Source organism: Polypterus senegalus, chromosome 3 (assembly GCF_016835505.1).
Source record: "Polypterus senegalus isolate Bchr_013 chromosome 3, ASM1683550v1, whole genome shotgun sequence".
NCBI classification, from domain to species: Eukaryota; Metazoa; Chordata; class Cladistia; order Polypteriformes; family Polypteridae; genus Polypterus; species Polypterus senegalus.
In genome coordinates this window covers 143,344,556-143,367,927 of record NC_053156.1, presented here as the reverse complement: position 1 = coordinate 143,367,927, position 23,372 = coordinate 143,344,556, and the positions used below count along the sequence as shown (strand labels likewise).

General features: G+C 37.6%; 1 protein-coding gene across 3 annotated transcripts in view; it reads right to left on the bottom strand.

Moving 5' to 3' along the window:
• Positions 1–23,372, bottom strand: part of rars2 (arginyl-tRNA synthetase 2, mitochondrial) — a 103,200-nt gene that overhangs the window by 49,659 nt on the left and 30,169 nt on the right. For all 3 annotated transcript variants that reach the window (XM_039748008.1, XM_039748009.1, XM_039748010.1), the window contains 2 exons: positions 19,644–19,720; positions 1,429–1,587 (listed from right to left, as the gene is read on the bottom strand). In XM_039748008.1, coding sequence (XP_039603942.1) covers positions 1,429–1,587; positions 19,644–19,720 — 236 coding nt within the window. The remainder of the gene's footprint in view (positions 1–1,428; positions 1,588–19,643; positions 19,721–23,372) is intronic.

Sequence of the window (23,372 nt, the reverse complement as noted above, 5' to 3'; positions counted from 1 at the left end):
CCACTACTATGCTTCACCACAGGGAATGAGAAGGAGCAGGAGATGACCTGCGCCTGGTCTTCACCAGATATAGTGCTTGGAGTTATGCCTAAAGAGTTCAATTTTTGTCTCAACAGATAAGATAATCTTTTCCCTCATGCTCTCAAGAGTCGTTTAAACTGTCATATGCTTTTCATTTATGGCTGACTTCAGTCTAGCCACTCTACCATAAACCTATGATAGATGCAGTGCTACTGAGGTGATTACCCTTCCAAATGGTTCTCTCATCTCAGCAGATGACTTCTGAAGCTTTGTTAGAGTGACGATTGGGTTTCTTGTCACCTCTGTATACAAAGCCTTTCTTGTCAGGTTACTCAGTTTAGCCACAGCCAACACTAAAAAGAGTCCCGGTGTTTCAAACATCTTCCATTTCACAATTATTGAGGCCAATCTGTTCCTGGGAACTCTTAACAAGTTTTATACCCTTGCCCTTATCTACAGTATGTCTTATCACAATTATATCTCAGAGGTCTACAAAGAGTTCTCCTTAGACAACATGGCTTGGTTTTTGTCCTGCCATGCAGTGTGAATTTTGACTCTACACACACGTGTGCCATTTTAAACTATATCCAATCAAATGTATCCATTTAAAATAAAATCTTCAGTACAATAAACGGTACAGAAGGTGAAGGAGTATAAATACTTTCTGAATTCAATGATCTACTACAATATGCAAAAAACTAAATAAATACAATAAAAATTGTGCAGTAATTTAGAACAAAATGATGACAAGCACCATAGCTTTGTCCTGGAATAGAACACTCTTTTTACATTTAAATATTTTCAGTGGGAATATTTGCATATTTATTACCAACAGTCCTTTATTTAGGAGCATGAACAGTGCTGTAACTGGTCAGAGAAAAACTATGCTGAACTATTAGGTTCTTCATTTTTCATAAATTCCTGGCATAGACGGAGTAAATGCATAATATTATTTGGTAGCACAAATGGGATTAATAAAGTATCTATCTATCTATCTATCTATCTATCTATCTATCTATCTATAGTTAACAAAGAATAATCAACAGTAAATCTTTCTGATAAACGCATTTAAAACAAATTATCACTAAGTGATATTGATGCTACTTGGCATATTTTGTGAGAATCTAAACTAAGTCATGCATGAACCCCTGAAAAAGCAAATAGAAACTTGAAAATGTCAGGTTTATTTTTTAGCTATAAGGAAGATTTGTAAATGTATGTTAACTCCTTAGTTTTATTAGGTTTGACTTTCATTGTTAATATTTCCATTAAATTCCAAATTGTCAAATGCCCTGCAGATTGTGTGATTTTGTTATAAATTTGCTCATCTAGTGAAAATTTTAAAAAGAAAAGCACTTTTCACTGATAAGGACTTATAATAGTAAAAACAAATCAATGAGAACATACCTTATATATTCTTTCATACTCTTCAATACTAATTTTTCTAAAGTGCTGCCACAATGACAGTGCTTGAACATCGCCAGTTTCAAGACGTCTGAAGAATTCTTGAGCTGATTTTTTGATATTTTCATCTTTTTCTGCTGTTTTATTTACTTGCACATACACCTAAAAATATAAAGCACAGATTGAAGTACAGGCTTATTTTTTACCTTTATTAATTTTGTAAAGTATTACTGCTCAAGAAACCAAAAAAAATTCAAAAGATTTCACTTTAAGAATTTTAATTTGCTCATTCCTGTCCCAAAACAAATGCCATAGCCTGGACCAAAATCTAATGAACGATGTAATTAACTATTTCTTTTTATTTTAAAGGCAATTGAACATTTTTGAAATATAAGTCACAAGTTATTATGTGAAACAGTAAAACATAAAAAAAAAAAAAAAGGAAAGATCTGTTTACCCACGTTGATTTACCTTTTTCAGCAGCAAATACAGTAGCTTTTTGTACCTTTTCATTTGGCCAAAGCAGTGACTTATAGAGTTCATATGGAGTATTGAAAGCCATCACTTAAAGGGGAAGATGTATGTGAGTAACCTAGAATTGTTTTATATATCTCCCAACTGTTGATTAGGGGAAAGACTGGTGACACATCGTATAGTACTTCTTTCTCACAGATCCAACATTCTGAGTTTCAATAGCATGTCTATTCATTGCTAATTTGAATTTTTGCAGAATCTTGTCCTTTCTAAATAGAATATTTCCAGTAACCTCCTCCCCAATCTCAAAGGTGTGAAGGTTACATTAACTGATGACACCTATGTAGGCCCCATATATCAGGCATGTCAAACTCACACCACTGGTGGGCCGCTTCGACTGCCACACGTGTGTCAGCGGGCCACACTGTAACAAATACTATTATACAAAGTTACTGTAGCTTTCGTTCCAATACTGAAAACTTAAAAAAATGTAACACTTAAAGTTTAAAGAAAAGCAATTTATTTCCATACACTCTCCGTACAACAGCGTACAATCAGAGTCTTAGCCAGGTCCTTATATTATTATACTAGCAAAATACCCATGCTTCGTAGCGGAGAGGTAGTGTGTTAAAGAAGTTATGAAAAAGAAAAGGAAACATTTTAAAAATAACGTGACACGATTGTCAATGTAATTGTTTTGTCACTGTTATGAGTGTTGCTGTCTCATATATATATATATATATATATATATATATATACACACAGACACACACATATAAACATATATACATATAAACATGTCTACATATACACATATCTACACATACACATATCTATATATATACTAGCAAAATACCAGCTTACTTGAAGGAGAAGTAGTGTGTTAAAGAAGCAATGAAAAGAAAAGGAAACATTTTGAAAATAACGTAACATGATTGTCAATGTAATTGTTTTGTCACTGTTGTGAGTGATGAGTGTTGCTGTCATATATATATACAGTATATATATATATATATATATAAATATATATATATATATTTACACACACACACATTAACATATATATATACGTATCTATACATATACACATATACATACACACATACATACATACACACACATATACACACAAATACATATATATATATACATACACACACACATATATAAACATATATATACATATACATACATATCTACATATATACACACACAGCTATTTTGTATCAGTGCAATACGCTGCTTATTAAAACGGATAACTCCCTCTCTTACGTGCAAGTCTGCGTGGATATTATGAACTATCGTATTTGTTCAAGTTCTATTTAAATTTTAAATAGAAGGAATTTTTATTTAGTCGACAGAAATATCTTTGGTAGGAATGGTAAAAACAGACAGGAATATTATTTTGAATAAATCAACTCAAACCTTAAGCAACTTATAATATTTTGCTCACCATAAAAATATATCCTGTCTAAATTATACAAGTTAGAAATAAAGTAAACGTTAAAAGAACAAACATTCACATTTCTTTACTCTTATGTAATTTTATATAAAAAATAAACTTAGATTTTAAATATCCCAAAAGATTTTGCTCTCCATAAAAATATATCCTGTCAAAATTATACAAATTCAAATATGAACATAGTGCATAACAAAACCTAGAAATATAAATAAAATGTGTTCCTTTCAGCAATACAAATCAAATCATTCAGTTGTCTTTGCTCATATATCATTTTAGAGCTGGACGCCTGGCATCTTTTTTTGGCAACAAGTTCGTTTATGTTTGGTGTGAGGTTCTGTGTTGTGGAGATTCTCAGGATGGATTGCAGGTGCTCATCAGTGCGGCGACTCCTGTGTGCTGTTTTGTTAGTCTTTATCACTGAGAAGAGCTGCTCACACAGATATGTGCTACTGTAATACTACATTTTTCTTTATGTCACTGTATCTGGACAATACTGTTATGAGTTTTATTCACATATGCATGTTAACTGTGGCACACAGAGGCTCAGCAGTTAGAATTGCTGACCAAGCATTGGATTAGATAGCCAAAGACAACTGGAGGCTTGTATAGTCAGCTTAAACACAGGTTAGGGTATTTCTGTCCTCTATCAGCACAAACCTTCTTTCCTTCTTGGGAGAATGAGAATCGACATGTAAGCACTATGATATTTCTGTATTTTGTGGGAGAGGAATTCAGCCCTTGTTTGGAAACGAGAAGACCAGCAAATGAAGCAAGAACCATATAAAAGGTCTGGACAGTGGCCAGACCCTTCGAGGCTGTGCCAACAATAGGTGTTGGAAACCCTCCCAGCGTAGGGACGGAAAAAATGGCTGACTGTGTTGATCCAGATTCCCACCTGGATAAAGTCTGTCCATATGCCTCCCCGTCTGTAACTGCGTAAAACGTCAGTAAATGTAAGCTAAAAGATATTTTGTCTCATGTGATTCTTGTACCGCCGTAATCACTATGGGAGGGATATCGCCTTTTCTGGTATATTATGATATTGTTTAATTATTTAATAAGCCACAATATTAAAAGAACACATTTCCAAGAGAGCTAATGCCTCTGCAGGAAACAGCTACCAAACATGCACAAGGTTCGAGCTGCAGGTAGACGGACTTTTTTTGTTCTTCAAAGTCACCAAAGCGCAGTGCAAACTCAGTGCGCTCAGTTTATCAGCAAAGTGCGTATTTGGGAACACCGTAGTGACGACTTGGTTCAACATTACTTGGCAACAGGGAAAGTGGGGCAAATTGCACTGGTGCATTTGTGTCTCCCATAAAAGCAGCTTCACTTGAAATCACTTTGTGATTGTGCACGGTAAAAACGTCCGCTGAAGTGTCAGATTCTTATTTAATTCTTCTGCTTTCTGTATCTTCTGCATTGCATTCAGGTTACCCTGATGTTTTGTCTCATAGTGCCGTCTTAGATTAAATTCTGTAATTACAGCCACATTAGCTCCACAAATGAGACACACGGGTTCAGTAAACATATACTCAGCCTCCCATCGGTTTTTAAAGGCTCTATTTTCAGAATCAACTTTTCTCTTCAGCATCGTGTGAGCTAGCTTCGCAATAACTTGCAGCATCATAAGCTACACTTGATTAACGCGGTAAGTGTTTGGCAAGGCAGCTAAAGCGCTGCATTATGGGATCTGTAGTTTATTGTGTTACCAGCGCTTCATATACCCGGGCCATTAATAACAATAATACAGTATATAAAATGATCTCGGGCCGGATATAATTACACGGTCTGATTTGGCGCGGCCCTTGAGTTTGACACATATGAACTAAATAGAACTTGAAAATATATATTTTTTTAAATGTGATCGCGCAATTCAGATAGAGTTGACGCGCACTACAGCTTGCATGCCTCAATAAGTCATCCTCCCCTCGCTCTTACTTTTTTACCGTTCATCTAATTCATACACTGAGTATGGCTTTACCAAAACAATCATTGATGGCGAATAAAGTATCCATTATTCGAGTATGTAGATCGGGATATATATATACATATATATATACCCGTATCGAGCGGAGAAGTAGTGTGTTAAAAAAGCTAGAAAAAGAAAAGGGAACATTTTAAAAATAACGTAACATGACTGTCAATATACAGTATTTGTTTTGTGAGTGTTACTGAGTGTTGCTGTCATCAAGGATTTGATTATCATTATTTCTTTCAATCAGGTTCGTATTTGTAGGATGTGTTGTGTTCAAGTTACATTCCGTGTTTGTCAATCGCTTGTAAAGATGACAGGTTTCATTCATCGATTCGTTTCTTACTGCATCAATGAACAGCTCGTCTTCTTCTTTATCTGAGCCGTGACACACTGCATGCACGGGTTTTTTACACTGTCTTCCTTTAGCGGGACATTAACTTTTTCCACCGTGTGCTTTGTTTCCGCAGTAGCTGGATTTATGAATATACTTGTATGTATCAGACGCTTCATATTTTTTGCTGCCTTTTCAATTGTGTAATTCGGTTTTTGTTCAGCTTTGGAACTGTTGCTTTTATCAGTGCACTCGCCAGTTCACGTGAGCCGCTCGGTGTACATGCATCGAAGGCTCCCAGCTGTGCTGGTGCCATCTCGTGCTATGTCCATGGCTGTATTTAATGTTACCTTAGTCCTGGCACTTAAAACTTTCTCTCGTTTGTGTCAAACACCACCCTGACCATCTCATCTTCCTCTCCATAAGCACAGTCCTTCACCCGTGAATATTTACCCGTGGCAGTTTGCTATTGGATTGCCGCTGACGGACGGACTTATATGGGCAGGCACTAAATTACAAACGCCAGCGGCAGCCTGTCTATGAACTTAATTTAAAGTGTAGGTTTACATCGTGCTTTGTTTCCGAAGTAGCAGAACTCATGAATATGGTTGTATATGTCACTCGCTCGCTTCTTATTGTTTCGCTGCCTTCTCAATTATATAATGCATGTTTTCTTCAGCGCTTTTTTGAGGTCTTCCTGGTTTTCTATGTACTGCGTGATTACGTGGAGGCGTGATGATGTCACACTAAACTCCGCCCCACGGCGTTGAAGCTCATCTCCATTACAGTAAATGGAGAAAAACTGCTTCCAGTTATGACCATTACACGTAGAAGTTCGATATAAAACCTGCCCAACTTTTGTAAGGAAGCTGTAAGGAATGAACCTGCCAAATTTCAGCCTTCCACCCACACGGGAAGTTGGAGAATTAGTGATGAGTCAGTGAGTGAGTGAGTCAGTGAGTGAGTGAGTGAGGGCTTTGCCTTTTATTAGTATAGATATATATATACATATACAAATCTACATATATATACATATATATATATACACATATCAACATATATACATATATATATATATACACATATCAACATATATATACATACATACAGATAAATATACATATATATACACACATACGCATATATATATACATATATACACACACATATATATATATACTGTATACATATCCATATATATATACATATCTACATATATATACACGTACATACATATATATATATATATATCTACATATATATATACTGTATATAGCAAAATCCTCAAGCTTAGCAGCTAAGAACTGCTTTTAAATTTTTATTAAGAAGAAAGGAAAACCTTTTTAAACAGGGAAAATATACCAATAACTATCTGTTAAGGATCTCTTTGTATACCACGTTGTCAGTTCAGCAGTCCGGTTGTAATATGACCAAGCTGTGCACTGAGATTACTTTTGAGAATGCAACGTATAGTTTTGTCCAGGAGGAAAGCAATGTTGCCTCAAATCAATGGCAACCTTTTGTAGGGTGTGTACATGAGACTTATTAATTGTCATCGCAAAGCAGAGCCATACTGGAAATTTTAGGCATTTGAATTGAAATGGGAGATCAGAGGGTATAACGGTGATGCGAGGAATACATTCAGAGTGTGGCGCTCTGCTGTTTTTTTGTGTAGCTGCCTTCACACAGCTTCTCCGCTGCTTTATAAACGAACGCCATATAAGGCCGTCGTTTCTCCTTGCTTCGCGGTTACTGTACTAAACCCCTTCTTAAGAAACATAATCTTGACCCCTCGGCTCTTGAAAATTTTAGACCCATCTCTAACCTGCCTTTCTTAAGTAAAGTTCTACAGAATGCAGTCATTATGCAGTTAAATGACCACCTCAATAAACATGCTATTCTTGATAAATTTCAGTCGGGTTTTAGAACAAATCACAGCACAGAAACTACACTCGTTAAAGTAGTAAATGATTTGCGAGTGAATGCAGACAGAGGCCATTTATCTGTTCTCATCCTCTTAGATCTGAGTGCTGCATTTGACACCATTGATCACAACATTCTTAGAAATCGCCTTAGTCAATGGGTGGGCCTCTCTGGCACGGTCTTAAATTAGTTTGAATCCTACCTGACAGGGAGAAAATGTTTTGTTAGTTGTGGGAATTACAACTCGAAGACACATGATATCCAATATGGTGTTCCACAAGGCTCTGTCCTGGGTCCGCTGTTTATTCTCAATCTACATGCTTCCGTTAGGTCAGATTATCTCAGGGCACAACGTAAGCTACCACAGCTATGCTGATGACACACAGCTGTACTTATCAATAGCACCTGATGACCTCGATTCTATTGATTCACTAACACAATGTCTGACTTGTATCTCAGAATGGATGAATAGTAACTTTCTCAAGTTAAATAAAGAGAAAACTGAAATCTTAGTGATTAGCAATAATGGATACAATGAGGCTATTAGAAATAAACTGGATACATTAGGATTAAAAGTCAAGACGGAGGTAAAAGCTTAGGGGTAATTGTTGACTGTAATCTGAATTTTAAATCGCATATTAATCAGATCATTAGGACAACATTTTTTCACTTAAGAAACATAAGTAAAGTTAGACCTCTTATATCACTGAAAGATGCTGAGAAATTAGTTCACGCGTTTGTTTTCAGTCGACTAGATTACTGTAACGCACTCCTCTCAGGACTACCCAAAAAGACATAAATCGTTTGCAACTAGTACAGAATGCAGCTGCTAGAATCCTAACTAGGAAAAGAAAATCCGAACACATTTCTCCAGTTTTAATGTCACTACACTGGTTACCTGTGTCATTCAGGATTGACTTTAAAATTCTGCTTATGGTTTATAAAGCCTTAAATAATCTCGCCCCATCGTATATATCGGAATGTCTGACACCTTATATTCCAAATTGTAACCTCAGATCCTCAAATGAGTGTCTCCTTAGAATTCCAAGAACAAAACTTAAAAGAAGTGATGAGGCGGCCTTCTGCTGCTATATGCACCTAAAAACATATTACTTTAACATGGCCTTTCTATAACTTCAATTTAACTTAATTTAACTTAATCCTGATACTCTATATGTTCAATTTCCTCATAATAACTATTCATGGTGGCTCTAAAATCCGTACTGACCCCTACTCTCTTCTGTTTCTTTTCCGGTTTCTTTGTGGTGGTGGCGGCCTGCGCCACCTCCACCTACTCAAAGCTTCATGATGCTCCAACAGTGATGGATGGATTAAAAGGCAGAATTCTACGTGACCATCTTCATCATGCCCTTCCGTGAGAACCCTAAATCCAAAGAGGACTGTTTCATTTATGTTAAGTAGAATGTCCAGAGGGGACTGGGCGGTCTCATGGTCTGGAATCCCTACAGATTTTATTTTTTCTCCAGCCGTCTGGAGTTTTTTTGTTTTTTCTGTCCCTCGGCCATTGAACCTTACTCTTATTCGATGTTAATTAATGTTTATTTATTTTGTTCTCTTATTGTGTCTTTTATTTTTCTATTCTTTATTATGTAAAGCACTTTGAGCTACTGTTTGTATGAAAATGTGCTATATACAGTGGTGTGAAAAACTATTTGCCCCCTTACTGATTTCTTATTCTTTTGCATGTTTGTCACAGAAAATGTTTCTGATCATCAAACACATTTAACCATTAGTCAAATATAACACAAGTAAACACAAAATGCAGTTTTTAAATGATGTTTTTTATTATTTAGGGAGAAAAAAAATCCATACCTACATGGCCCTGTGTGAAAAGTAATTGCCCCTTGTTAAAAAATAACCTAACTGTGGTGTATCACACCTGAGTTCAATTTCCGTAGCCACCCTCAGGCCTGATTACTGCCACACCTGTTTCAATCAAGAAATCATTTAAATAGGAGCTGCCTGACAAAGAGAAGTAGACCAAAAGCACCTCAAAAGCTACAAAGTAAACATCATGCCAAGATCCAAAGAAATTCAGGAACAAATGAGAATAGAAGTAATTGAGATCTATCAGTCTGGTAAAGGTTATAAAGCCATTTCTAAAGCTTTGGGACTCCTGCGAACCACAGTGAGAGCCATTATCCACAAATGGCAAAAACATGGAACAGTGGTGAACCTTTACAGGAGTGGCAGGCCGACCAAAATTACCCCAAGAGCGCAGACACGACTCATCCGAGAGGTCACAAAAGACCCCAGGACAACGTCTAAAGAACTGCAGGCCTCACTTGCCTCAATTAAGGTCAGTGTTCACGACTCCACCATAAGAAAGAGACTGGGCAAAAACGGCCTGCATGGCAGATTTCCAAGACGCAAACCACTGTTAAGCAAAAAGAACATTAGGGCTCGTCTCAATTTTGCTAAGAAACATCTCAATGATTGCCAAGACTTTTGGGAAAATACCTTGTGGACTGATGAGACAAAATTTGAACTTTTTGGAAGGCAAATGTCCCGTTACATCATACCAACAGTAAAATATGGTGGTGGTAGTGTGATAGTCTGGGGTTGTTTTGCTGCTTCAGGACCTGGAAGGCTTGCTGTGATAGATGGAACCATGAATTCTACTGTCTACCAAAAAATCCTGAAGGAGAATGTCCGGCCATCTGTTCGTCAACTCAAGCTGAAGCGATCTTGGGTGCGGCAACAAGACAATGACCCAAAACACATCAGCAAATCCACCTCTGAATGGCTGAAGAAAAACAAAATGAAGACTTTGGAGTGGCCTAGTCAAAGTCCTGACCTGAATCCAATTGAGATGCTATGGCATGACCTTAAAAAGGCGGTTCATGCTAGAAAACCCTCAAATAAAGCTGAATTACAACAATTCTGCAAAGATGAGTGGGCCAAAATTCCTCCAGAGCGCTGTAAAAGACTCATTGCAAGTTATCGCAAACGCTTGATTGCAGTTATTGCTGCTAAGGGTGGCCCAACCAGTTATTAGGTTCAGGGGGCAATTACTTTTTCACACAGTTTGGATTTTTTTTTTCTCCCTAAATAATAAAAACCATCATTTAAAAACTGCATTTTGTGTTTACTTGTGTTATATTTGACTAATGGTTAGATGTGTTTGATGATCAGAAACATTTTGTGTGACAAACATGCAAAAGAATAAGAAATCAGGAAGGGGGCAAATAGTTTTTCACACCACTGTAAATAAATGTTGTTGTTGTTGTTTTATCGTTCGTTTATTACGATTCTTATAGTTATTGTGTAGCTATTCGAGACTTACTTTACTGTTCAGGTACCCATTTCCTTTATTTAATCCGCGGCATGCATGCTATTTTTTGTTCATTTATTATGATTATAGATATTTATTGATTCCCTTCTTTAGCTGACTGCCTGCTCATATAAGGCGCTCCGCTGTTTTTTTGCGAAGCAGCCTTTACACAGCTTCTCCGCTGTTTTATAAAGGAACAACATATAAAGCCATCCTATTTCTTGCTTTGCCAAGGAAGCTGCCTTTTTATTTAATCCACGGGGTTCTCCGCTGTTTTATTGTTCGTTTATTACGATTATTATAGTTCTCTTTATATATTATGTTGTCAGTTCAGCACTCCGGATGTAATATGACGAAGCTGCGCGAGCTCACTCTTGAGAATGCAACGTATAGTTATCCAGGAGAAAAGCAATCTTGCCTGAAATCAATGGTATCCTTTTGTAGGGTCTGTCCCTGAGACTTATTACTTGTCATCGCGCAGCAAAATCTTACTGGAAATTGGAGGCATCTGAATTGAAATGGGAGATCAGAGGGTATAAAGGGGATGCGAGGAATACATTGAGTGTGGAGAAACTCTAGAGACAGCGTGTGTATTAACTTGTGGATTTTTCTGTGAGTATTTGGTGGCAGCGTGACAAAGTTGCTTCCACAAGACCGCGTTAACTTTGGAACTCAGCTCAGAGCATATTCTTTTCCTACCTTGTCAATTGTGTAATGCGTTTTTTGAACAGGTTTGATGCATGGAAGTGATCACTCGTACTGCGTTCAGTCAGTTCACGTGAGCTGCTCTCTTGTATGATGTTGTGATGCCCATGGCTTTATTTACTGTTAGCTAAGACCTGGCACTTAAAAGTTTCTCGCTACAGCAATTTTACCTACAAAGTGATCCAAAGTCTTGTTTATACCTCGTGTCTTCTCATTAAACTTGTATTTTGCGAATAAAGTATTCAGCGTTTTTCTTCAGAGCTCTTTGGGAGCTCTTCCTTATTTTCTACGTACTGCAGTCACAGTCAGTTCAGTCAGTGATTACGTGGGAGGCGTGATGATGTCACACGCAGCTCCGCCACCCATGGTCATCAAGCTAACGTCCATTACAGTATATGGAGAAAAATAGGTTCCAGTTATGACCATTACGGTAGAATTTCGAAATGAAACCTGTCCAACTTTTGTAAGTAAGCTGTAAGGAATGAGCCTGCCAAATTTCAGCCTTCTACCTACACGGGAAGTTGGAGAATTAGTGATGAGTGAGTGAGTGAGTCAGTCAGTGAGTGAGGGCTTTGCCTTTTATTAGTATAGATTATATATATTCATTGCTTATACAGGAGTCTTGCAGTCTGAGATCTATTTCTTTTGTCCCGCATCTCTTGTTAGTAACCAGTTTGTCAATATCAGGCTTGAAACCTTGTGCAGCTGCAACTTTTATGAGGGATGAAAGGTGCTCGACAGTAAGTCTTGAGCGATGTGGGATTTTGGTAGCTTTCATTAACGAAAACAATTGCTCACAAAGGTAAGTGCTTCTGAACATAGACAGTACTCTTGATGCCAACCTACGGATCTGCACATACGAGGGTGGCAGGTAAGCATACAAGACTGGCACACCAACTTCGCTGTATTTTGGCTTCAGAATATAATCTGACTGCAGTTCAATCAATTCCATTTGGATATTCTCAGGCGCATTTTCAACATTGTAAGAGAACAGCGCAAAGTCCTGTTCGTGTGAACTGAAATCACGAAAACGCTCACTGAATTTATTACACAGTAATTCAAGTTTGAAAACAAATCCTCCAAAAATCAAATTTTACTTTACTAAGTTTACTTCAAAGTTTATATGGTAAAATAAGCCGATATGCAAAAAGCCACCTGACCTACACTAATTTTACAAACTCAAAATCACAAAAATATGTTAAACAACTCACCAACTTCTCGCGTCCACTTCAGATCTTCAGCTGTAGTCTGCACTAACTGTTCGTTACAATACTAGCACAAAATGACATAAAACTAGAGCAAAAAAACATGAAAATATGCGGGCTATTACTACTCGTGATGGTAAGTTCTGCCCAGTGGCCAGTCTCAGCAGTCCAGCCAGTAGTGTAGCCTAGCAAGGGCGGCTCTAGGCTCGTGGCAGCCCTGGGCAGAGAAAGAATCGGTGGCCCCTTCGCCCGCCAATGTCAATATGGTATCTTATGCACAGTGGATGGCCACATCCGTTGCAGACACTGCATAGCCGCCTCGTGCTCATGACATGCTTCTATATGCGCGTGTCCGTAACTTGAAAACCAAGTGGCGGCCCATGATATTCTCATTATGGCAAAACGTTATAATACTACATATTGCTTACTGCTTCGATTCTAGCGACATTAGTAAATACAGTGTACTAATTAACAAGAAACACAATGTTTTTCGGCCACATTGTCGTCAGCTGTGTCGTTATTTTCTCTTTCTGTTTTATATTCAATATATATTGACGTGGCGGCCCCTGGGATTTGGCGACCCTGTGCAGGTGCACAGTTTGCACATGCCTAAGGCCGCCCCTGCTGCTTGCTGCTGCAGCCTAGCACTTCAGTTGTGATGGTGAGGCTCATTAACTTTGGTCAATGTTCGTGGCTATACTAGCAGATGACGTTTCTGGTACCGTAATGCCATGGAAAACGTGCTTTTGTCAGAAGACAGAAATAAGAAAAGTCAATAAGTAACGCCGAAGATGCAGAATGATTCAATCACAAACGATAGTAATCATTTTGTACAAGTTCTGTGCTAACTAGGATCTGTCATGCGGGCCGCACAGATTTCCGTTTGAGGGCCGCGTGTTTGACATGCCTGCCATATATTAGAATTAGAATTAGAACAATCTAGACGAGAACAGGCCATTCAGCCCAACAAAGCTCGCCAGTCCTATCCACTTGCTTCCTCCAAGAAAACATCAAGTCGAGTTTTGAAAGTCCCTAACGTCTTACTGTCTACCACACTACTTGGTAACTTATTCCAAGTGTCTATCGTTCTTTGTGTAAAGAAAAACTTCCTAATGTTTGTGCGAAATTTACCCTTAACAAGTTTCCAACTGTGTCCCCGTGTTCTTGATGAGCTCATTTTAAAATACAAGTCTCGATCCACTGTACTAATTCCCTTCATAATTTTAAACACTTCAATCATGTCACCTCTTAATCTTCTTTTGCTTAAACTGTAAAGGCCCAGCTCTTTTAATCTTTCCTCATAATTCAACCCCTGTAGACCTGGAATCAGCCTAGTCGCTCTTCTCTGGACCTTTTCTAGTGCTGCTATGTCCTTTTGTAGCCTGGAGACCAAAACTGCACACAGTACTCAAGATGAGGCCTCACCAGTGCATTATAAAGGTTGAGCATAACCTCCTTGGACTTGTACTCCACAGATCGTGCTATATAACCTAACATTCTGTTAGCCTTCTTAATGGCTTCTGAACACTGTTTGGAAGTTGATAGCTTGGAGTCCACTATGACTCCTAAATCCTTCTCATAAGGTGTACTCTCGATTTTTCGACCGCCCATTGTGTATTCAAACCTAATATTTTTACTTCCTATGTGTAATACTTTACATTTACTGACATTAAATTTCATCTGCCACAAATCTGCCCAAGCCTGTATGCTATCCAAGTCCTTCTGTAATGATATAACGGATTCCAAATTATCTGCTAATCCACCTATCTTGGTATCATCTGCAAACTTAACCAGCTTGTTACTTATATTCCTATCTAAATCATTTATATATATTAAAAATAGCAGCGGCCCTAGCACTGACCCCTGTGGAACACCACTCTTAACATCAGCCAGTTCTGATGAGGTTCCTCGCACCATCACCCTCTGCTTCCTGTGTCTGAGCCAATTCTGCACCCATCTAAAAACATCACCCTGAATTCCCACTTCTTTTAACTTGATGCCCAACCTCTCATGTGGCACCTTATCAAATGCTTTCTGAAAGTCCAGATAAATAATATCATAAGCTCCACTTTGATCGTATCCTTTTGTTGCCTCCTCATAGAATTCCAACATGTTAGTAAAACACGACCTCCCCATTCTGAACCCATGCTGACTGTTCAGAATAACTCCTGTCCTTGTCATGTGTTGCTCAATCTTATCCTTAATAATTCCTTCCATTAATTTTCCTGTGATGCTTGTTAAGCTTACTGGCCTATAGTTGCTTGGATCTGCCCTGTCACCCTTTTTATATAATGGGATGATATTTGCCATTTTCCAGTCCTTTGGAATCTCTCCAGTGCACAGTGACTTCCTAAAAATATGTGTCAAGGGTTTATATATGTACTCACTAGCCTCCTTAAGAACACGAGGATAAATATTATCTGGGCCTGGTGATTTGTTTGATTTCATCTTATTTAATCTGAGCAGCACTTCTCCCTCTACAATTTCCAAATCCCTCAGTACCTCCTTAGTAGTTGTGTTTACCTCTGGCAGGTTATCCACTTGCTCACTTGTAAACACCTCAGAAAAATGTAAGTTTAGGGCATCTGCTATTTCATTGTCTGTATCTTTTAATTCCCTTTACTATTCCTGATGAACTTGACCTCCTCCTTAACTGTTCTTTTACTACTAAAATACTGAAAGAATCTCTTGGGGTCTTCTTTGCCTTATCTGCTATATTCCTCTCCAACTGTCTTTTAGCCTCTCTGATATCCTTCTTAATGGTTGCCCTCATTTCTCATACGCTACGGTTCTCTTTGCAGTCATTAGTCTTATATGCCTTATACAGCAGTTTTTCCTTTGCAACTTCTTTTTAAATCTTTATTAATCCATCGTGGAGATTTTTTAGTTTCCTATTACTTCCAAATTTAGGTATGTATCTGTCCTGCATTACATGTAAAACATTTTAAACCTGTTCCACTGCTCCTCGACTGTCTCCACATTTAAAAGCTTATCCCAGTCTATCCTACTTAGACTTTGTCGCATCTGCTCAAAATTAGCCCTACTAAAGTTCAACTTAACAATTTTAGTCTTTGCATCTGTACTCTTACAAAATACTGAGAATTGTATTACATTATGGTCACTTGACCCTAGTGGTTCAATCACCTCTACACCCTCAATTCTATCCTGGTTATTACAGAATACTAAATCCAGATAGGCTTCACCCCTTGTTGGTGCTTTAACATGCTGTGTTAAAAAACAGTCGCCGATTACTTCTAAAAACTCCTGCTCTTGTGCTCCTCCATCTGTAAGGTTATCCCAGTTAATATTTGGATAATTAAAGTCCCCATGACTATAATATCCCCTGTAAACTTGCCTTTTGATATTACTAAAAGATGTGTGTTGAAATTACTGTCTGAATTGGGTGGTCTATAACACACTCCTAAAATGAGACCTTTTTCCCTAATATTTTCCAGGCGAAGCCACATGTCCTCACTAAGATGGGGCTCATCATCCAACTGAAGATGACTTACATTTAATTCCTGTTTGGCATAAACAGCAACCCCACCTCCTTTTCTGTTCTGTCTATCCTTCCTAAAAAATGTGTATCCCTCTATGTTACACTCATCCCCATCTTTGTTATTTAGCCAGGTTTCCGTTATTGCTATAATATCATAATTGTGCTCTGCTACATACAACTCCAACTCACTTACCTTATTTTTGATACTTCTAGCATTAAGGCAAGCTATTTTTAATGTGTTAATCCTTCTATCTTTACGTGTTTGCTTAAAATTTACATTACTATGCATTTTTATTTCTACACCATTGTTTGTTCTTCCCTGTATAGATCTAAATCTGGCCTGTCCTAAACTCCCTGCCCCCCCATTCCCTAGTTTAAACAATCCTCGACTAGCCTACACATACGCCTCCCCAATACATTGGTGCCCAAGGCTAGTTCTTACCTTACACTGATTTCTGCCAAAACATGCACCAGACCCACTGCTGCCTAACTGAAACAAGTAGGTTTGAGAATCTTATATTTATTGTTGTTTTGTTGATAGTGTAAACTTTGGGAATGGGCCATTGGTCACACAAGCTGATGCCAAACCAATATACAGGTTTACAGGTCTGTACTTTTTGAAAATCTTATTATTGATTCGAGTATCAGTCCTTCAATCGATTGGATAAATTGGTTGTGTTGGTGCCTTTACTTTGTATTGTGTAGTAGCAAATCTTGCATACATTATTGCATGTATCTCGTGGCTTTATGTCGGCATTTGGCACAAAGCTTACGTATTTCTAGTCACCACTCCGACTGCCCACTTTGTCAATTAAATGTGCTGCTTAGGTTGCCATCTTAATAACACCTTAGAGTTGGTGGAAATGAAGCAGCAATTCTAGCCATGCCCACTGGTAACCTACAAAGCTCAATTGTCAAAAGTCAGAGTGAAGCACACTCATAATTTAGGCTACAGAATATATACTATTAATAATCAGTATTGAAATATTTATCAGTATATTGATATGTTTGACAACCCTCCTTGTTATACAGTAATTCTTTTAATGTGCATCTTGAATATAAAATTAAACTGGTTATACCTGAAATAATATCACAGGGCCAGACGTAATAATCAAACATTGTCTGGAGACAACCCATTATAATGTGTGTAGAAAATGGCAGAGAAATGCAGTACTGCAAAGGCTACACCCACAGGGCTTCTTCTTAAATGTAATCAAATCAAAATTAAAACCAAAGCTATTTGTCACTGCCAGGGCATTAATGCTCTAACTAGTTTGTTACAGAAAAACAAGTTACCCTCAGGGTGCAGAGCCACAAACACAACAATATAACAAACACCTTCTCAGCAACAGCAAGTTAACATTTCTAAATGTTTTCTTTTTCGTCTGAACAGATACCAGCAGAAACACTTCTTTTATCAGAGAGCAGCATAAACAGTCTATGTTCAGTAGCAACTCTTTGAGGGCTAAAATTTTTTCCGAAAAACTCTTTTACACATAATTCAACATAAAACATCTGTTGCTACCTGTTTTGCCTGCTGTCGACGACTGTATGCAGCAGCAGTGGCTCGACGGCCAGCAGGAGTGCAAGGTGGACTGGCTGCCTGGCTATCTTTGTGATCGAGCCGGCAGGAGTGCAAGGTGGGCTGGCTGCCTGGCTATTTTTGTGAGACAGGTGCGCGTGGGTGGTAGTTGCAGTGAGACACAATATGGCTGCTGTCATTGTAAGTGTCTGTCCTCCTAGGTGAACGTTGCCATAGGTGCATCAGCTACATGAACATGTCAGCAGTACCTCACTTTCGTTTCTAACCTACATCTCCAGATCACTTGCATCAAAATCGGAGTCCAACAAATCAGAGTCCAATTCAGAAATAATACAAAAAAAGTTTTGCTTTGAGCATTCACTTTGGTATCTCTCCACATACCATTTTAGAAGTTGTTTGCTCTTCGCAGTTCATGCATGCGCAGGGAGTCGAGGTCAAATCAACAAAGCTAACTTTCCTTCTAGCAAAAGCGTATCGAAAACTGCAGTAACAAGAAGATCACTGATCTACATCAAGACTGAGGCTTTCAAAAAAGTAATAATTAACAGCAACAATTATTTTATCGTGCATTAATGCAATTTTTGTTATTATTAATTAATGTGTTAATGCGATAATAATGTGTTAACTTGCCCAGCCCTAATTTCCACATATCTAGGATATCAGCTTTTAGGGCTGCTTCCATTATGAGACGAAACAAGCTACATGGGTATGGCCAAGGACTTTGGCGTGGTTAGTTTACTACCCCCAGGGCACATGGCTGGCCTACTGTCTTGGATAGCAAATATACTGTACACTTGTACTGTCCCAATCCAGACTTGTCCTGACTTTATACAAATAATAGTAAAAACATACTAATGCTTGAACAGATACTTTGTCAATCTATTATTAATAAGAAATACCTGATTTTGTGAATGTACAATATACACTAAATTGTTTTTGTGTTAAAAAAACTATTTCACTTTAAAAGAAATTTAAAAATAAGTCAAATGTATTCAATTGTCAGAAAAGTATATATTACCACAGGCCACCTGCAGAGAGATGTCCAGCCAGTAGCTAAAACCAATAGGGACCAAAGGTTTCAGAAACAGTCAATAAAAAGCAGGTAAACGTTAAAAAAGAGCAGATTTGTTTGCAAATGGATCCTTAATAGACTAGACAGTTAATGGTGTAATATTAATTACAGTGGTGTGGGGCGGGGGGATACTTTAAAAAATTTAATTCAAACCAAAAAGAACATACAAGTGAAAAATCCCATGTGATAAAAAACAGACAAAAAAAAGATATACTGTACTCCATTATGCCAAATAAACAGGAAAATGCTCCAATTCCAAGGGGGTCTTACTCTGCTAAAATAGAAAAAGCATCCCTAGTTTACCAGTCCATAATCCATAAAAATGAACAGGCTTTGCATCAGCACACAGAGACTGACTGCAGGTAATCTTCTGGTTTTGTATTTCTTTGTTAACTGTAAATATATTACTGGCAGTTTTGACATTTTGTAGAGCCGTTTGTGATGCTCTTCATGCTTGAGTATGCAACACCTAGCACTTCTCTCTTCAGTTTAAACTGAAGTAGTCAATTAGTATACCAACTTATCGGCATGGCAGGGCTGCCAATATCACATATACATATCTCCTAAGAAAGATTTTTTGCTTCTGGTAAACTTTGTTTTAAAAAAAAAAAAAAAATTAAAATGACAATACAGTATGAAAATCAACTATTCTCTTTTAATTTTTGAATGGATTATCACTATTTGTAATGAAAGAGCAAAAACGTAGCCATAGTACAGTGCACATTACTTACATCAAACAGGTGCTGGAGGGGATTTGATTTTAATTTTTCTTCAGAACCAAACTCTTGAAATCCAATGCCCAGTAAACCTATGAATATAGTTAAGAAAGCTTTGAGAAAAATCAGGAATGTGCTCCCCTTGACTTTCTGGTATACTGAGATAGAGGAAATTGCCATCAGAACCACTTCCAGTTGCGCAATATTTCTCAAATATCATATCTCTTTGTTTCTCATCATAACAAAGTGATAATATTGATACACAATCATTTATCTCTATTGATAATCAAACTTTATATTAAAATGATATTTTCGCACTTTTGGGAGGTCGAAAACAGTGGAATTTTTCTTGATTACATATGCATTACTTAGATTATGTGCAAAGTAAAAAGATTTAAACTGTTAGTGTTAAAAAGTGTTAGTATTATATAATATTTGTTGCAATAAATTGCATATGTAAAACTACATTTAATTCTGATAATGATGGTAGAAATAAAAAAAATTCATAAAATTAAATGTATTACCAAGAACATGATGGGGACATAGCAGCTTATTGTTCCAATTACATCTTTATATTTACATGGCATGTTCAATGTTTACACATTTTTGTTAAACCGATGATGTATAAATTAAAATAAAATTAATAATAGTTACTGAAAGAATATGCATTATATTGAATAATATTGTGTACACATTTATATTTCCATCACACAAAAAATTTGGTTGGTTCTTTAAATAAAATATTACTTCTGGTTAAGTGATTTTTCTCAAATTTCATATTTGTTTTCTTTTTATCATTATAAATATCTATACAAAATATGAATAATATATCTGTAATTATAACCATAGTTTACTTGAAAATTCACAAAAGTATTCAGTTTAGTTTCAGTTTTCGGTTGCCGGAAGTGGCCCAAAAGTTGCTAGGATTTGTTATTTTTGATATAAAGCAGGTGTACAAAATCTTATTTGCCTAGGTCATTGTGTTAACACAAAGACAAACATAATTTTGAAAATGGCATTTTCAGACTCAGGAAGGTCTGAAACATCAAGATTCATCAAAATCTTGAGATCGAATTTCTTCACGATTCCTATATTATGTATATGAGAAAGTAAAAAAAAAAACACTTAAATCTTTCTAGCATAATTAAAGAAAAGTACTAAAGCACAAGTTGCAACAAAAAGTTATGAGAGTTTCAGTGGTTCAAAGAATAAAATGTTGTCTATAGCTACAAAATGTACAGTAAGCTTTTCTGCTTTATAATAATAATCTATATATATATAAGTCAATGTGTGTAAGTATGTTCCAGCATCACGTCTTAATGGCTGGAACGATTTTCATGAAACTTGGTACACATGTTCCTCATTGGTCGATTAAAAATACTGCAGGGTGAAATCAGCCATAACCCACCCCCTTCTGGGTAGGGTGGGGGTGATATTGCGGTCTTGTATGCATGTTATCATCCAGTTGACACTCGGAATGACCACCAGAGGGCGAACTGGAGGAGACTGCCAGCATTCTTTATGTTTGAGCACCAGCGTGCCCCTGTTGCTTTTGAAATTAAATAGAGTTCTATGCGTTGAAGTGTGTGTGTCTGTCCGGCCCTGATGTGAGACGTAGAGTTGGTGTGAGGGCTCCAGCTCCGAGGATACGCAAGCAAGGCCAGTACACCGGCAAAAGGAAACCTCCTAAGAAAGCCAGTCGCTTAGCTGCTAATGCACAAACGATGCGAGCACTTCGGCAACATAAATCCTTCTAGCAGAGAGATGCCCAGAGTAGGTCTAACGATTTAAATACTTTCTAGGATCCTGTGCTGGCTTGCACAGTTAGTATATACCAGGCGATTGCCAGCATTCTTTATTTTTGAGCAGCACCGCGCCCCTGTTGCTTTTCAAATTAAATAGAGTTGACAAGTTCCGTTCAACTAGATGATAACATACATACAAGACCACAAGACTAGGACATTAGTGAATCTGTTTCTTAATTTTATTTTTAACGTTGTGTTTTTTTAATTATGTTTTTCTCAAACAATTAAAAAAAACACGAGGGCAAACTTGAGGTGACTACCAGCATTCTTTATATTTGAGCAGCACCGCACCCTTGTTGCTTTTCAAATTAAATACAATTGGCCGGTTCACAGCATCAACTGGATGATAACATACATACAACACCGCAAGACAAGCACATTAGTGAGTCTTTATCCATCCATCCATTATCCAACCCGCTATATACTAACTACAGGGTCATGGGGGTCAGCTGGTGCCAATTCCAGCCAACACCGGGTGCAAGGCAGGAAACAAACCCCGGGATGGGCACCTGCCCACTGCAGAAAACCCACGCAGACATGGGGAGCACATGCAAACTCCACACAGGGAAGACCCGGGAAGCAAATCCAAGTTTATTGTTTGTTAATTTATTTTTATTTTTAAAGTTTTGTTTTTTAAATTATGTTTTTCTCAAAAATTTAAAAAAAACTTTATTTTTCTCCCAGGCAACGCTGGGTATTTCAGCTAATAAAAACAATAAAACTAGATATGCTAGATATTGGAGATACCATTGGGTGGTTTTACATATATTATTTTCAGTTACATCATCTATGTAAATTGACTCAATAAGTGCGGTTCAGTAGTTTAAATCCCAGACCTCATCACCACCTATGTAAAAAAGGCATATTTTCCCTATGTTTGCGTGGACATTTCTCACAAAGACATGCAGGCGAGGTTGTAGAAAAGAATATTCTTAAAAGTTGATGATTTGCATATATTCAAAGAGAATCATAAGCATATATGAAAATAAGTATTAGTAGGGGGCTTCGCTCGTCCACCCCTGGGTTTGGTTTACCGGATAAACAATTTAAAGAGATTGTTATTTTCATGGGAATTGTTACATATGCATTATTTTAAATTTTACTTTAAAACTTTTGTAAAAACCATATTTGTCCTTTATGTCCTGCCCTGGGCATGGTTAAATCTCTTTCTCGCTGGACTATAACGTTGCTTGTGTTGTAAAGGGGGCTGAACACACGCTAAAGAGATGCGTTCAGTTCATCTGCTGTCTTGCTGCTGCTGGCGAGCTGTGTATTCTGCTTGTCGTTGTTTTAAGAGCTGAGAGCACATGAAGTGTGTCTGCCAAAACCATTCCAACAACTGCTAGGTTATATGTCCTTGAACTTGTTTTAAATTGTTTGTAAGTAGGGTGTGATGTGCAAAAGTCACCGTCTCATGGGTTTTGCTTCCTAAGTTTGTAATGTCTAGTCTCATATGTCGTCAAAGTGTCTCTCAGAGATGATCAGTTCTCGATCACTTCGCTCAACCCCCCGGAGGCGCGCTATGCTCCTGCCACTTTGCGTCTCTCCCGCTTGCATTGTGAAGGGGGGGAGCTGAACGCATGCTAAGGAGTAGCAGACGGATCAGCTACTAGCTTTGTGCTTCTTCTGATGAGGTGCGTGTTCTGCATGTTGCGCTGCACGTCAATCATTTAAAAGCCTGCACCGCAGCTGTCGTTCTGTCTCACTGCCTTGTCTCGCGGGACATCAAATTGTCTTCCAAGAAGATCACGTCTCGTCTCCTTGCCAAGACTTTTTTTTATAATAGTGAGATATCTTAATACACACTAGTATATTAAGGGTTAAACTATAAAAAGCTCTCATTTGCATATTTTATTATTTTCCTCTTTGTAGCTGCAAACCACCAATATCTTGCTGCTAAGCTTAAAAACTTTAGTCAAGGACACTGTGTACTTTGGGA